The 14,118-nt window shown below is 38.4% G+C and overlaps 1 protein-coding gene across 9 annotated transcripts in view; it reads right to left on the bottom strand.

The window, feature by feature from the left end:
- GULP1 (GULP PTB domain containing engulfment adaptor 1) overlaps positions 1 to 14,118 on the bottom strand; it is a 210,103-nt gene that overhangs the window by 40,413 nt on the left and 155,572 nt on the right. For 6 of the 9 annotated variants that reach the window (XM_045295179.1, XM_045295183.1, XM_045295178.1 and 3 more), the window contains 2 exons: positions 12,750 to 12,848; positions 5,677 to 5,814 (listed from right to left, as the gene is read on the bottom strand). In XM_045295179.1, the coding sequence (XP_045151114.1) occupies positions 5,677 to 5,814; positions 12,750 to 12,848 (237 nt within the window). The remainder of the gene's footprint in view (positions 1 to 5,676; positions 5,815 to 12,749; positions 12,849 to 14,118) is intronic. The other 3 variants (XM_045295200.1, XM_045295188.1, XM_045295193.1) reach the window with 1 other exon arrangement.

Raw genomic sequence — 14,118 nt, 5'->3', positions numbered from 1 at the left:
TGAGAAACGATGTACAAATGCGCTTTACACAATTGATGTGTGTATGGATTGGGATAACAGTTGTATGAGCCCCTAATAAAATGTTAAAAATAAACACAAAAAAAGAGTAAAATAGAAAAAACAAACAAACAAACAAACAAACAAAAAAATACTATTAATAATTCATTAAACATTCACGGTGATAATATATTTTCATAAAAAATAAATACGTTCCACAGTAAAAGAAAAAAAAATAAAGTCCTCTGTCCATTTTAAAATTGGATTATTCCTCTTTCTTGTTAAGGTGTTGAAGTTTTCAAAGATTCTAGAGATTAGTCCCTTGTCTGATACATGTCATTGCCAAAATTTTTTCCTAGTCTATGTGTTCTCTAAAACTCTTTTGATGAAATTTTGTGATGCACCTAAGTGTGTCTTATTTTTAGGAGATGCCAGTTAACCATTTTGTCTCCTGTGTGTTTTTCATTACGCTTGATGGTGTTTCCCTGTTTTGTCATTAATGAGGCTTAGAGTTCTCGGGTTTACGTTTAGGTCTTTAATTCATTTTGAGTTCCTTATCTACATGCCAAATGATGGACAGAGGATAAATAAAAGAGAAGAAACCTGAAAACCAGTTGACACACTGGCTGTGGCAATGTGCCCAAACACAGTCACAACTGTGAGGGTTTCATTCTGTTGGACACAGCAATGCTATGGGTTGGAACAGGCCTAATGGCACTTAACAACTGCAACATATTGAAACATTCACCTGATTAGCTGTTAAATGACAGGGTAGAACTAGAGTTCCTAGGTTATTCATGTTGAAAATCTGTGCTACTACTTCTATGCTTCATCAGTTCTCCAAAAGGCAAACAAGGTTCTATGAAGATACATTTTCATTTGTCTGGGGTTTAGGTTAAATGACCAACTAAATCAGATGGCAGTTGCATGCTTAATTTTCAGGGATTTTTTAAATGAAACTGCCAATTGTTTTCCCAAATGGTTGTACAATTTTTTACATCCCCATCAGCTATTTATGAGCGATCTAATTTAAACTGTGTCCTCACCAGCTTTTATTGATTGTAGCCATTGTGATAGTAAGATAGTGACATCTCATTAGAATTTTTATTTACATTCCCTTAATGGCTACTTATGTGGAACATCTGTTTATGTGATTATTTGCAATTTGTATCATTTCATTCAAAGAAATGCTTCTTCGTGTCTTTGGGACATTTTCTGATTTGATGGTTTTTATTTGTTTTATGATTGTTTTGGGTATTCCTTGTATTTTGTAGTTGCTGCTACTTGTTAAATAGGTAGGTGGTAGATAGTATTTTATATCCTTTTATGTTTTTCAGTGAACAAACCTTTATTTTTTAAGAAGTCCAATTTATCAGTTTTCGATCTATGGATCCTGTTTCAGGTGTCAAGTTTTTAACGACTCTGCTAATCCTAGATTGTGAAGATTTTTACCTACATTTTTATACAAAAATTTTATATTTGTACAATTTATATTTAAGTCTGTGATGCATTTTTAACTAATGCATGTATGAGGCCTGAAGTTTATGTAAAAGCATTTTAAATTGACCTATAAAGGCTCAATTGCACCAACAGTATTTGTTGAAAAAGTTATCTTTCCTATATTATACTGCTTTTTTAAAAAATTCATTTTTATTTCTTTTTTTATTACACCGTTTTTTGTGTCTTTCTCAAAATCACCAGAACTTCATTCAGAGGTGCTGGGCAATCATCAACCTATAAAACAAGGTACAGAGCCATTCACAGCCTGGAAATTTGCATTATGTTTGCCACTCAGACTCCAACATCATTAAATAAAACCCAGCCTCTGGGAAGGATGTTTGGATTCTGGCACCAGTACCCATTGACCTCATCTATCATAGGTTGACCTCTATTTATGGAGTCACCTGTAAACCTTTCACTTTTCAGCGGGGACATAAACAAATAATAGATACTCGACAGAATAAATGAGACAATCACAGTGACTTTACCATCAGTGCTGTGAGGGGAATGTGCATACAACCAGAAGTTCCAGCTACCCCTGAATTTGCCCTTTAGAGTCTCTGAACCAAAGGGACAGGAAAGCGGCTGCCAATGGGTTTCTTGTTCGACTGTCTTGAGATTGAACCCAAAGATCTGTTTTCTGTTGGAGAGACAACTTGTGGAGTCATACTGAGGACTAACTGAAACTGAAGTCCTAACTGGACCAGAGCCAAGTCCCCTCTGAACCAAGATTCCAATCATGCCTTGGGGAATGGAAAAACGATCTTGTTAAGTCAGGAAAGCAACAGAAGTCTCCTTAATAAAATGGAAATTACGGTTGCAGAAATGAGCTATACATGACCCTACCAGAGCATCAAGGCTCCAAGAGGAACTAGCCACATACCCTACTGCTGAGTTTACTTCCCCCACCCCAATGCTCCCACGCTTTCAAACACAAAGGTGACCAAAAGGAGGCCAGTCAGCACGTTCAAAATGAAACGAAACAAAAAATCATTTGTGTTTCCTTATTAACGGGGCAAGCACAGGAACTGAGGGAGCCAGACCATGTAAAGCCCTAACCAAGAACTTCAATAGCCATGCAGAGATAAACCAAAAATGCTCAGCAGATTTAACTGCACACAGTTCCTATTAGAGCATACCCTTGAAAAGCATTTTCCTGTCTTTACCAACCCTTGGTCAGTGGTTAAATGGCTAGCTACTTGGTCAGGACTCTGGCAAAGTCAACGCTGGAAAATATAAGGCTGGAGCATGGGAGTATTTAGAGTGAAAGACATGGGAAGAGTTGCTGACCTAGCCCCTCTCTCCCCTGTTGGTACAGCACGCCTTGGAATACACTCTGCAAGACACAGAGGATGCATAATACAAACTAACTGGTAACCACTAAAATTCTTCAGGAGGGAATGCATCCAGAACTATAGGGTAGAGCACTCTGCCTCTTCGCAGAAATAAAGGGCCACATAACACTGGCAAATAGATTTCACTGGATCTCTTTTGCCCTGGCAAGGGCACACCTTAAAAATATAGATATCTGTACTGTCCTCTTACCCATGTCGAGCATAAAATTCTGCCAAGCAATAGAAGACTTAACTAACATATAACTTTTATCATCCTTCAAGGTTCCATAATTTGTGCAATTGGACCAGGGTTTTCACTTCACCACAAAGCAGACACTGCAATGGGCATTATAGAACAATATTGCCTAGGAATTCCATCTAACTAAGTACCCAGGCTTACTGGTCAGATAAGAGTGGTGAAACCCCTGAAGCGATGGTCCTTGGTCACTCTTCAAAGCTAGAAATAAACTTACATCCACGGCTCAATTTTAGGTAAGAAACAGATGGGTCTAGACCTAAGGGGAACAGTAACACTAGGGAGGTGTCTCAATAGCAAGAAGAAAGGAATTCTTCTATCATCAAGAGAAAAGTCATCAACAGAGGGTGTGAAATGCCTGTCTGAAGTGGCAGTGGCGGTAGAAGCACCAAGGGCCACAGAAAATGCCGAGGGGTCTAGTGGCTCTGAGTCTGAAAACCAGAGAGCCATACCTGACAACACGGCCGAGAAGAGGTACTGTAGATATAGAAGTGCATCCTTAACAAATGTAGCCTGTTAACTTCCCTAATAAACCTGTATAAGAGGTAGAATATCTACCTCTCGTGGGAGGAGTGGATGGTGTCAGAATCGGGTAGAAGATTTGGAGCATGAAGGCAGGTCTGACTTCTGCCTCATAGGACTGATCCTTGAGAAGATACGGCGTTGGGCTCTCCTCCTCCTTAGTGGGGTAGAGACGATCAGACATGGCCCATGGCACACTCTCCAGAAATACACACATCTTACAATAATCAACCATGTGCGATCAAAAGAGCAGCATTTACCCAGAGACAAAGGTCAGAAAAGTTAGAAGAATAGGAAACACATACAGTGAGTAGAATTAGTGAAGCCACACTGCAGGAATTGCAATCAAGGACATGAAATCAAATCTGAATGATTTGTTGTAGGGAACAGTGATCTGCTCTATAAATCCTCACCCAAATTAATCTCCTGGGGAGGTTTCTAAAATTCAGATTTATGAGCCGCACCACAAGTGAGTTTTGTGCATGCAATAATTTGTGGGTCATTGTCTTACAGAAAATACGGTGAGGAAAAATAAGTATCTCATCCTGAAATATAATTGTCCTGCATGTATAAGCTCCACTAATTCAGAAATTTGTCTTCAATATACTATTGATGATAGTTTTCACACCCATAAGGAAACAAACAAACCAAAAAAGATATAGGTGATCCTTCTTAATCTTCTATGCACCACTCCTTCCAACTAAACTTGAATCTGTACAATGCTTCTGGGAACTTACAGGTGCCTCCTAAGTCCTGTGGTTAATGTTGGTCTCACACCTGATGAAACCCATTTTTAATGACCTAAAACAAATACTTCAATGTGTTGTTGCAAATTGAGTAACCTCTTTAAAACTACCCCCAAATATTATGCACCTAATATAATAACCAAGATATTGTGATTGATACAATCACATTAAAACCACTTTAACTCAAAACCAATACCACCAGAGTGTACACAATGGTGAGAGGACTGGCATGTTGACTCTCCCTAGCCCCAGAGAAGCAGCCCTGGTTGTGCAATGGGCTAAGCCTTGGGCAGCGAGCCGCACGACTCATAGTTACACCCCACCAGCAGCTCTGCAAGAGAAAGAGGAGGTTACCCGCTCCCCTAAAGATTGGTAGTTACAGAAATACAGGCTAAGATCTTCGGAAGCAGAGAACCAGGCCTGTTTTGTGAGGCACCGGTGGGTGGGTGCAAAGTGTCAACCTTTAGGTTTACAGTTGAGCGCTTTATCATTTGTTTTTGTCATGATGGTAAAACAAAAGCAGTACTTTTGTTTCTGAAATGAGAAAAAGCAGCACATAAATGAATCAAGCTCTATTTCCACTTAAAGCCAATAATGTTGCTGGATCAAATGGTTTTCTTTCATTAAAGGCACTAAAGAAATTCACATCTGTGTGTTTTAACCCAGTCTACAATAAAAATAGCATTTACTGATGCTTGCAATCAAAACAGAGTTTCCATAAAATTCCAGGTGATTAAATAACTGTTGCAGAACTTGGAATTTTCTACTTGTTCTTCTTATTTGCTAAGAACATTAGGTTACACTCACAAGCAAGTAGCACATACATACACAATTCTAATATTGCTCATTATATTACGTTTTCTGCATAATGAAAATCAAACCCCAAATTTTCTGTATGTCAGATTTATTTTTTAAGTACCAAATATATTTTACTTCCTGGAGTTTAGGATATCTTCATCAAACCTATCACATTTCAAAACTTTGTTCACCAACGCTATTTGCTTTGTGTCTTTAACACAAAAATCATTTCCGGAAATTTAAAGTACAGATCAATTGAATGATCCTAAGATAAATGATTATATAATGTAAGGTGGTATGAAATTCTAAGAAAAGAAATTTCATGCGACTTTGTGCCCATGAACATGAGAATTTAGTTAAGGATGAAATCCTAAAGCATATTCTCAGGACAAGATGAATCTATTAGTGCAGCTAAGTCCTTGCAGGTCTTAGTCATTTCCAAATGCCTCTACTAACGCCGAAGCAAGACAATTCCTGGCTTGTAAAATAGAACAAACCACCCTAGAACATCTGGCATACTTACACACTTTTCACTGTCAAATACATAGCACAAATGTTTATTTGACTCAGAATCTTTGCATATGAAAGTGAATATCCTCTTGTCAGTTTTATCATCTGCACAAAATGATATTCTATGAAGTTGGCAATTGTGCTGGACTTCCTGTGAACACACATGGAAATAAACATAGCTGATGAGAATTTTCCTTCCATTTTGTTAAACACAAGCCTGTGTTAATAACATAGAACTTATGCTTCTACAAATGGACTAATCATCTGTCATTCTTTAGTTGTATAATTATGTATACCACAAACATAAACACTTAAGTAACGGAGATGTAGCTCCTGACCCAGGATTATAGTAAGACAGTCACTCAGTACTTAGAAGATCCCAAGTACAATCCGAGAGGATCAGAGATGAGTGGACTTTTGGAGCTGCAAAGAATCTTAAGGAACATTTCTCTAACTAAACCCTACAAATTTATATGAGGATTTTAAGACCTGGATTGATTAAGTACTTCCACAAGGTTACACAACTAGCAGAACAAGCGTCAAACTCTTTACAACCAGAACCGAATCTCCCTCACTGTATTACGGTGGCTAATAGCTTCACCTGAATATAATTTCCTGTCCTTAGTTTTCAAATTAGAAAGCCTCTTATTTTCTTTATCCCTGTGCTCATCTGTCAGTGTTTCATGCTGTCGTGGCTTGCAGCTTTAATGCAGGAAGCTATGCCAAATACCAGCAGTTGTAATCTGGTGCATTATTGTCAGCAGAGCTTCCAGAGTAAGACAGACTAGGTGAAAGGAAGATTCTCCAATCCATCTCTGCGCTATTAGCCAGAAAAATCTTGTGAATAGCAGCAGAACACTGTCTGGCGTAATACAGGAAGATGAGCCCCACAGTTAGCAAACAAAACAAAACAAAAACAAAATGTCACCGCCATTGAGAAAACTGACTTGCAGGCACTTAAAATATGTAACTGGGAGAACTGCCTCCTCAAAGCAGAGTTGACCTTAATAACACGGATGGAGCAATGTTTGGGGAAACTTAATATTCTTGTTGGTGAAGCACAACTCAGAAGAAACGGCTGCCAACATCCATTAATTATTGACATGTGGTACGTATGAAGTATGAATCTACAGAAATTGGAAGTCTTCAACAGTCAAATGGAGCACATAAAGATCAGTATCTCAGGCATGTAGTAAGCTGAAATGGGCTGTACTGGCCATTTGACATTAAAGCATCATATGTTTACTATGCCAGAAATGACAAATGACATTCATCCTCAAAATAACATTTCATGGTCTATCTTGAAGTACAACACTGTCTTTGGTAGGATACCATCTATAAGACTATAGGAAGACGGATGGGGTGAAATTTCTTAATATGGCCATGTCTTTGTAACTCCCACAAAATGATTTGGTGGGATGATGCAAAGAGAGCTTGTGTAACACTAACAGAGGGGACTGGTCAGTTTTAGTTGTCACTCTCCTGACTATAATGATGAGCTGTCTTGGCAGGAAGAGTGAGAAATCTGATGACCATTGGAAGAGCCACCAGTGTAGCCCATTCTAGATCTCTGTCTGAAGTGACAGAGGCCAAGAGCAGAGGTACTAGAGGTCAAAGCAAGGAGGCCCCGAGACAGAACAGAGGAGCAGTGCTGAGACTATTAGACCATGAGGCAAAGCAATGGACTGGCTCCCCAGACCAAAGAGATTGAGCCCGAGGAACAATGCGGCTGAGAAGCTGAGGACTGGTGAATGATTTGACTACTGGATGGGAAGGTATTGTTGTGGACCAATGACTGTATGCATAATATGTTAATATCTTGACTGTGGTTATGGACTTCCTTAATAACCATGCCCCGCCCCCCACCTTAATTGTGAATATTGTCTGTGAGTTCTGAGTGACAACTCCAACAAATTATGGAATCTGGTAGAAAAGTAGTTGTGGGAGGAACAATTGGTGTCAGAATATGGTAAAGAAGATGGAGGGTGGAGGCAAGTCTGAACTTCACCTTTTGGCAAAAGGGAAGCCAGAGAAGGTCATGAATGAGCAAATGCCATTTAAAAAAATTAATTGCAAAGTCCAATTAATTTGACTATTAATTACATTTATGCACCAACCACTAAAGCCAAGGATAAAAAAATGAAGGCCGTATCCTTAAAAGCAATGAAAATATTCTTTTGGTAAATGCCCAAATGAAGTTTGATTCTTTTTGTTCTAATATTTTAACTTGCATTGTGCTAGAAAGAGAAAATTTTAGTAATATTGAAGCCCCAAATCACTCAATCTGGCTGAAACTGGAAGAAATGTAAAACAGGCCAAAGCCCTCCAAAAATAAAGCAAAACAAAAAATATTAAAAAGCAATTGTGATAGTTACATAATCTGGTGTCAGTTTGAGGATTAAGAGTGAAGGGGTAGAGCTTAGCCTGTCAATCAGATCACAGCTTGATGACCTCATTTGGAGGCAATAAGATAGTTTGTTAGAGGCGGGACTCTCTCAGACTCCCTGGGTGACATTACAACTGAGAAGACACTTGGAGCTATGCCAGTTCCCTGCTACTGCCCTGAGCTGGAAAAGCCACATGGAGACTCCTGCCAGTGCTGAGAGGATTATGCCACCACTGGATCCACAAAACCTCCCACCCATTGGCCTGTAATCTTCCTGCATTCCATGCTATTGCATGTATTTCATGAGTCTGAAGAGGAATTTATAGATTTGTTATCGGACATATAGGCTACTATCGAACTTAGGAACTTGATCTGGACTAGGTTGGGATGTTTTCTCAATATTCAATTGCTCTTATATATAAAGCTCTTTCCTATACAAATATGAGTTTATAGGAATTTGTTTCTCTAGTCTACCCAGATGAACACAGCAAGATAATAACAACCCATGCTTGTATTAATTTCCCACATTTTAAAGTTAAAATTTTTGGGGTAATATTTCAACTCCCCCGCAAAAAATCAAGCACATTTTCCTTGGTATTTTACTAAAATGGGGATATAAATTACTTGTATAAAGTTAGTTTCCTTAGCATCATTTCTTAAAGGAGCTCTAAAACATAATAGGAATCTCCACACAGCTTTATTTCCAAGCAAAAGAATGAGTGAAGAGTGGGGGTATGGGGCATCTGAAAGGGATATAACATCATGATTACACACAATGGTCAATTCCTGACAAAGCTATTACTAGACACCTCTTGATATACACAGAGTCATCATGAGTCAGAATTAACCAAAGGGCGACTGACAGTAAAAACCATAGCAAGGATCAGATCAATTGTAAAATGTAAGAATTCATGAAAAAAGGTAAGATCCAATATAGAGATTTTATCAGCAATAATGCTGCTAGGTTCAAAAGTAAAAATTATGTTTATAAAATGTGTAACACATCCACCTCTATGGAAACGCATTAAGAATCAAGTGATATAAAACCTAAATCTTACAAAATATCAAAAGGATGATCAGAAGGATGGATAAGCTCTTTACACACACACACACACACACACACACACACACACACACACACACACACACTCCAGCTTTCAATATCGTCTTTGGAAACTTTAAAACTGTACTCATATCTGCACAGACTTGGGAAGCAAGATAAAACAAAAACAATGAACAGACTCAGTGGAGAAGAAAGCACATTTGAGGAATTAAAAAAAACTGACATTAAAAATACATCCCTCCAGAGTTAAGATAATCTTTGTTTAAAAGAAAAGGAGCCCTGGTGGTGTGTTGGGCTGTTAACCACAAAGTCAGCAGTTCAAAACCACCAATGTCTTTGTGGGCGAAAGGAGAGGCTTTCTACTCCTATAAAGAGTTACAATCTTGGAAACCCTCAAGGGCAGTTATACTCAGTCCTATAGGGTCACTGTGGGTTAGAATCTACTGTAGGACTGTGAGGATGTTTGTTTTTGTTCCCCCCCCCCAAGATAATAAAAATAAATAGGACAATGGGGAAAAAAGGCAAACCAGTATGATAAATTAACTGGTAATCTCAATCTTTAAAAAAGTTTTACACATCTATCTCATCGGAGTGATAAGCACTCACTTATAAGACCTGATGGAACCTTGCAAGGAAGAAAAGATTACATTAACAGAAACATTGTTGAAATGCATACACATATACTCTCCACCTAACAAATGGTAAGTTGATAACAGCATATGACTTTTGCATTATCTGCTCTCTCTCTCTCACACACACACAGTGTACGTGCACACAAACACAATAAAAACCAATTATAGAAATTTGCAGCAATTTATGGTTGATAAGAAAACTTGCAACATAAACACAACCTAAAAATTATCAATTCTGGCTAGACATTTGCTGTATATGTATCAATTTATTTTTTAAAAGGAAATGCAAGGCTAGGATTATTTTTGCTTTAGACTCAATATAGTTAGACTACATTTTGATTGTTTTTCAATTTACTGTAAATATGGAATTCATTACATCTCTAGCTTATTCATTTGTGCTAACGTTTGCCTAATAAATTAACTGAAGCCAACCAACCCTTTAAGTAGATAGTGCCTCACTTTCCACTCTGCCGTTTTCCGGAACCCATATGTATCCTATTCTGTGCCTGAACCGCCTTTCATTGCTTCTTTTGTGGGTTTCCAGCCACCTCAGCAGTAGTTTATTTTTAGATTGCCAAAGCCAAAGTAAATTCCCCGCCTCTTTGTTTGTTATTTAATATTGAGGGTGGAGAATAGAAGGAAATTAGACCAGATTGTTGTGAGAGTTCTAAAATGAATAGCTTGAGACATTTGAAAGAATGTCATTGTTCTTTAAATTTGAATTAAACAATATGATGCATCTATGCCATATTCCAGTTGTTCTCAAGCAGACTAAGAAAGCAAATAAACGGTCCACATTCAGAGAATCTGTTTAAATAGTCTCAGAATTACTTTTTTTTCTTTTCTTTGAATCAAGCTACTTTTCTCTCATTCTTCCTAAAAATTCAAAGCCCTGATGGAGCATCTAGAAATCTGATGGTTAGAGAATCCTTGCCTCCTATGAAAAGACACGCTGCATTAACCTCTGGGGGTTGTTGGTCATAGTGCTGGTAAGGACTATCGTGGTTTGTCTCCCTCTTCATGAAACTGATTTGTGTGAGCAGTTACAGAGCACATGAGTGTTCAATTCAACAATTCACACTCATTTTGCTTGTGACACTGATTGCAATCTCAACAACAGAACCGCACTCTCTCTACTTCCTCCATGTGTTTATCATTTCCCTCTGTCCTTTCTTCCTATCCCTTCCTGCAGAACTTAATTTTGCAAATACGTTGGGTATTTGAATGCAGGTGTCCCTTGGACTATGACTACCCTTTGAAAACGAGGGTCATTATAGATAGCCACCAGAATGTGCCGCATACCAGAAGGCCTCACACTTTCATGTGTGTATAAATCACGGGGGTTTCTGTTGAGGTTGGTGGGTCCTGAGTAAGACCTTAAGGTTAACATTTCTAACAAGCTTCCAGCTGATGCTGATGCTGATGCTGTTGGTCCACATAGCAAACATAGTCAGAGGAGGCGGTCCCCACAGAGAAAGAGATCAGTAACCTTGGTTAGATTGCTGCAAACTTGCAGACCTGGGAAAACACTCAAAGTTCAGGGTTTCCTTGGGATTTAAACTGCAGTCTGGCTACTCCTCAATTACTGCCATGGTTAACAGCTACTCCTCACTTATTCACCTGGTTGGGCTCCAAATTCCGAGTTGTTCTATGAAAATCAGTGTTATGTAAATATGGAGAATTTCTTTCTATTTTCTGATCATCCGTTTGTCCAACGCTCTAATTTAGAAGATGTTACAGAAACAGTTCAGCTGTACTGATGTAAATCACTGTGGGGAGGGTCCTCAGAGAAGGAGACAAAGCTGGATAAAGCTGGCTGTGTGACAGGAGGAACCATTGCTTCACCAGTTCTCCTTCCTCCTCTACTGGGTCAGAGCTGCTCCCCCAGAGCCACCTCCTACAGGGCCCCCCACTCCCTCCCAGTAAGCCCTGCATTCACACTGGCACCTGCTCTGCTCTCTGGGGTGGGTGAGTCATTGAGGCTCTGGGCTTTTTGTGAGGGTATTGAAAGCCTGGCTGCACTTCAGGTCCAGTTTGATTTATGTTGATATATCTTTAAAATCACACATATTTCTCCCAAACACCCTGTTGGGTGGATGCTTCTTTCTCTCCTCTCTTTCCTCCTTCCCCACCCTCTAGCAATCTTGAACTATAAAGCCAGAGGGCAAAGAGGAAATCAGAACTTACACAGGTGCCTCATGGTGCCTTGCATGAAGGCAGGTGGGCATACAGGTGGCAGTGTCGTACTATTTACCAAGTCTCCTAGAGACCCTCATTTAGAGATGGGTGCTCCACAATTATTGCATTCATGCTCGCCACCTTTTCAGTGTGTGAAATAAACAAATATATTTTTTGCTATTATAAACACACAATGTCAGATAATGAGATAGTAAATGAGGTGTAGATATAATTATAAAAACATGCTAAGTGTTAGAGGAAAGCAGTGACAATATCTATCTGTAAAATATTTGGAGTGAAAAGTTAATCACTTTCCCCAAATTATCATCATTTTATCAAAATTATTAAAGAATTATTCTGAAGCATTGTGAACAAAGTGCATCTTAATGAGCTTCAACCCAGAGTAGATTACCTTTTAAAACAATCAATTAGATTTTTAGGGGGAATAAGTTCTTAAATACCAGAATAGCTCAATAAACAGAATACAGCTTTTGTCTTCTTGCTAATCAATATATCATACTATATGCATGTCTTTGACATAAAGAAAAATTCTAAAAAATAAATCTATAAACTAATGAATGCACTACATACAAACCATTATAATTTAATCCCAGGTGAAAAGCAGACTGCAGAAATAATGCCGCAAATTTTTTATCCTCTTAAAAATCTTATATAATTTTAAATGATCATTAACTGAAAACTAAACAGTTCCATTTGGTAATACCTTTAAAATACTTATTAAGAGAGAGATATAATTGCAATTAAAGATCAGCGTGTTACTGAAATCCAAAACTCAGCTCCACCTAGGGATTTTAAAACTCTATTACCTTTGTTTTAGGGTCTAGAATTTTTACTCCATAAATTGATATTTGCAACTCAACTTTAGGGATTTTCTGGCCTTCAGATTTCTTGATATGTCTGGCAAACTGCAAGAGAAAAAGGGGTCATAAAGTTATAATTCTGCTTCTAGAGTTCAGATATGCATTTGAAGTCTGTATGCAGTGGTGCACTTTATATTGTGTAAATCATTACCATGTTTAATGTATATGATGAACTACCCATGTCCTCACAAATATTTATGTCATAGTAATCTACAATAATTAAGAATTATTTTCAGTAAGTTTTGAAAAACATTATTCTAATATACTCTTTAATGAGAAAGTCATTTTCTTACAAGCAGTTGAGAAAATTGAGAACTCTTTGTGGCAAGATTGTGGTTAGTATTGATAGGTTCTGAGCAGTTGGCTCCGAATCAAATCTGAATGCTCTTATGTACAACGTAAGGGGGCACTGCCTGATACTGGCCATCCTCACAGTTGTTCTGTTAGATTGCCTTCCACGTATTCAATGACTGTACTTTACCGAGCAAGATGCCCTTTGCCAGGAACTGGTCTCTCCGGATAATATGTCCAAAATAACTGAGATGAAGTCTCGCCATCCTCCTTTTCAAGGAGCATTCTGACTGGACTCTCTCTAAGATTCCTCTGTTGGCTCTTCTGGCGGTCCAAGGCAATTTCAAGATTTTCATAAACACCATGTTTTAAATTCATCTATTTTCCTCCAGTCTTCCTTATTTGTTGGTGAGTTTTCACATGAGTATGAAGTGAGCAGAACTGAATAGCATGGATAAGGGACACCTGAGTCTTCTAAGTGATCTTTTGATCTTGAATACACCAAGGCTGCTTGTTTACCTTCAAGCCTTTAAAACCCCAGACACTATACCTTTTGATAGCTGGGCACGATCAGTTTTCTTCACCATATTTCCTTATGCACCCATTTGTCTTCAGTGATCGTATCATGGAGGTGAGCACACAATAGGATTTTTTGTTCTTTAACGCCAGAAAACTGATCCCTTCGGCACTTCGTGATCACACAGGCTGATGTGTTGTTCTTCCATGTGGGCTTTGTTGCTTCTGAGTTAGATGGCCGCTTGTTTACCTACAAGCTTTTAAGACCCCAGATGCTATATCATTTGGTAGCCAGGCACCATTAGCTTTCTTCACCACATTTGCTTATTCACCAGCTTTGTCTTCAGCGGTTTGTGTCGGGAAAGTGAGCATCATAGAATGCCAATTTAATAGGACAAAGTATTCTTCCATTAGGGAGTACTTGAGTGGAGGCCCAATGTCCTTCTGCTACCTTAATACTAGACCTATAAATATAGGCACATAGATCTATTTCCTCATCCTCATATAC

Source organism: Echinops telfairi, unplaced genomic scaffold (genome assembly GCF_000313985.2).
Source record: "Echinops telfairi isolate 266 unplaced genomic scaffold, ASM31398v2 ScPeMD7_3;HRSCAF=10, whole genome shotgun sequence".
Classification (NCBI taxonomy): Eukaryota; Metazoa; Chordata; class Mammalia; order Afrosoricida; family Tenrecidae; genus Echinops; species Echinops telfairi.
The sequence above is the reverse complement of the archived record's forward strand: the minus strand, read 5'-3'. Positions and strand labels throughout refer to the sequence as shown.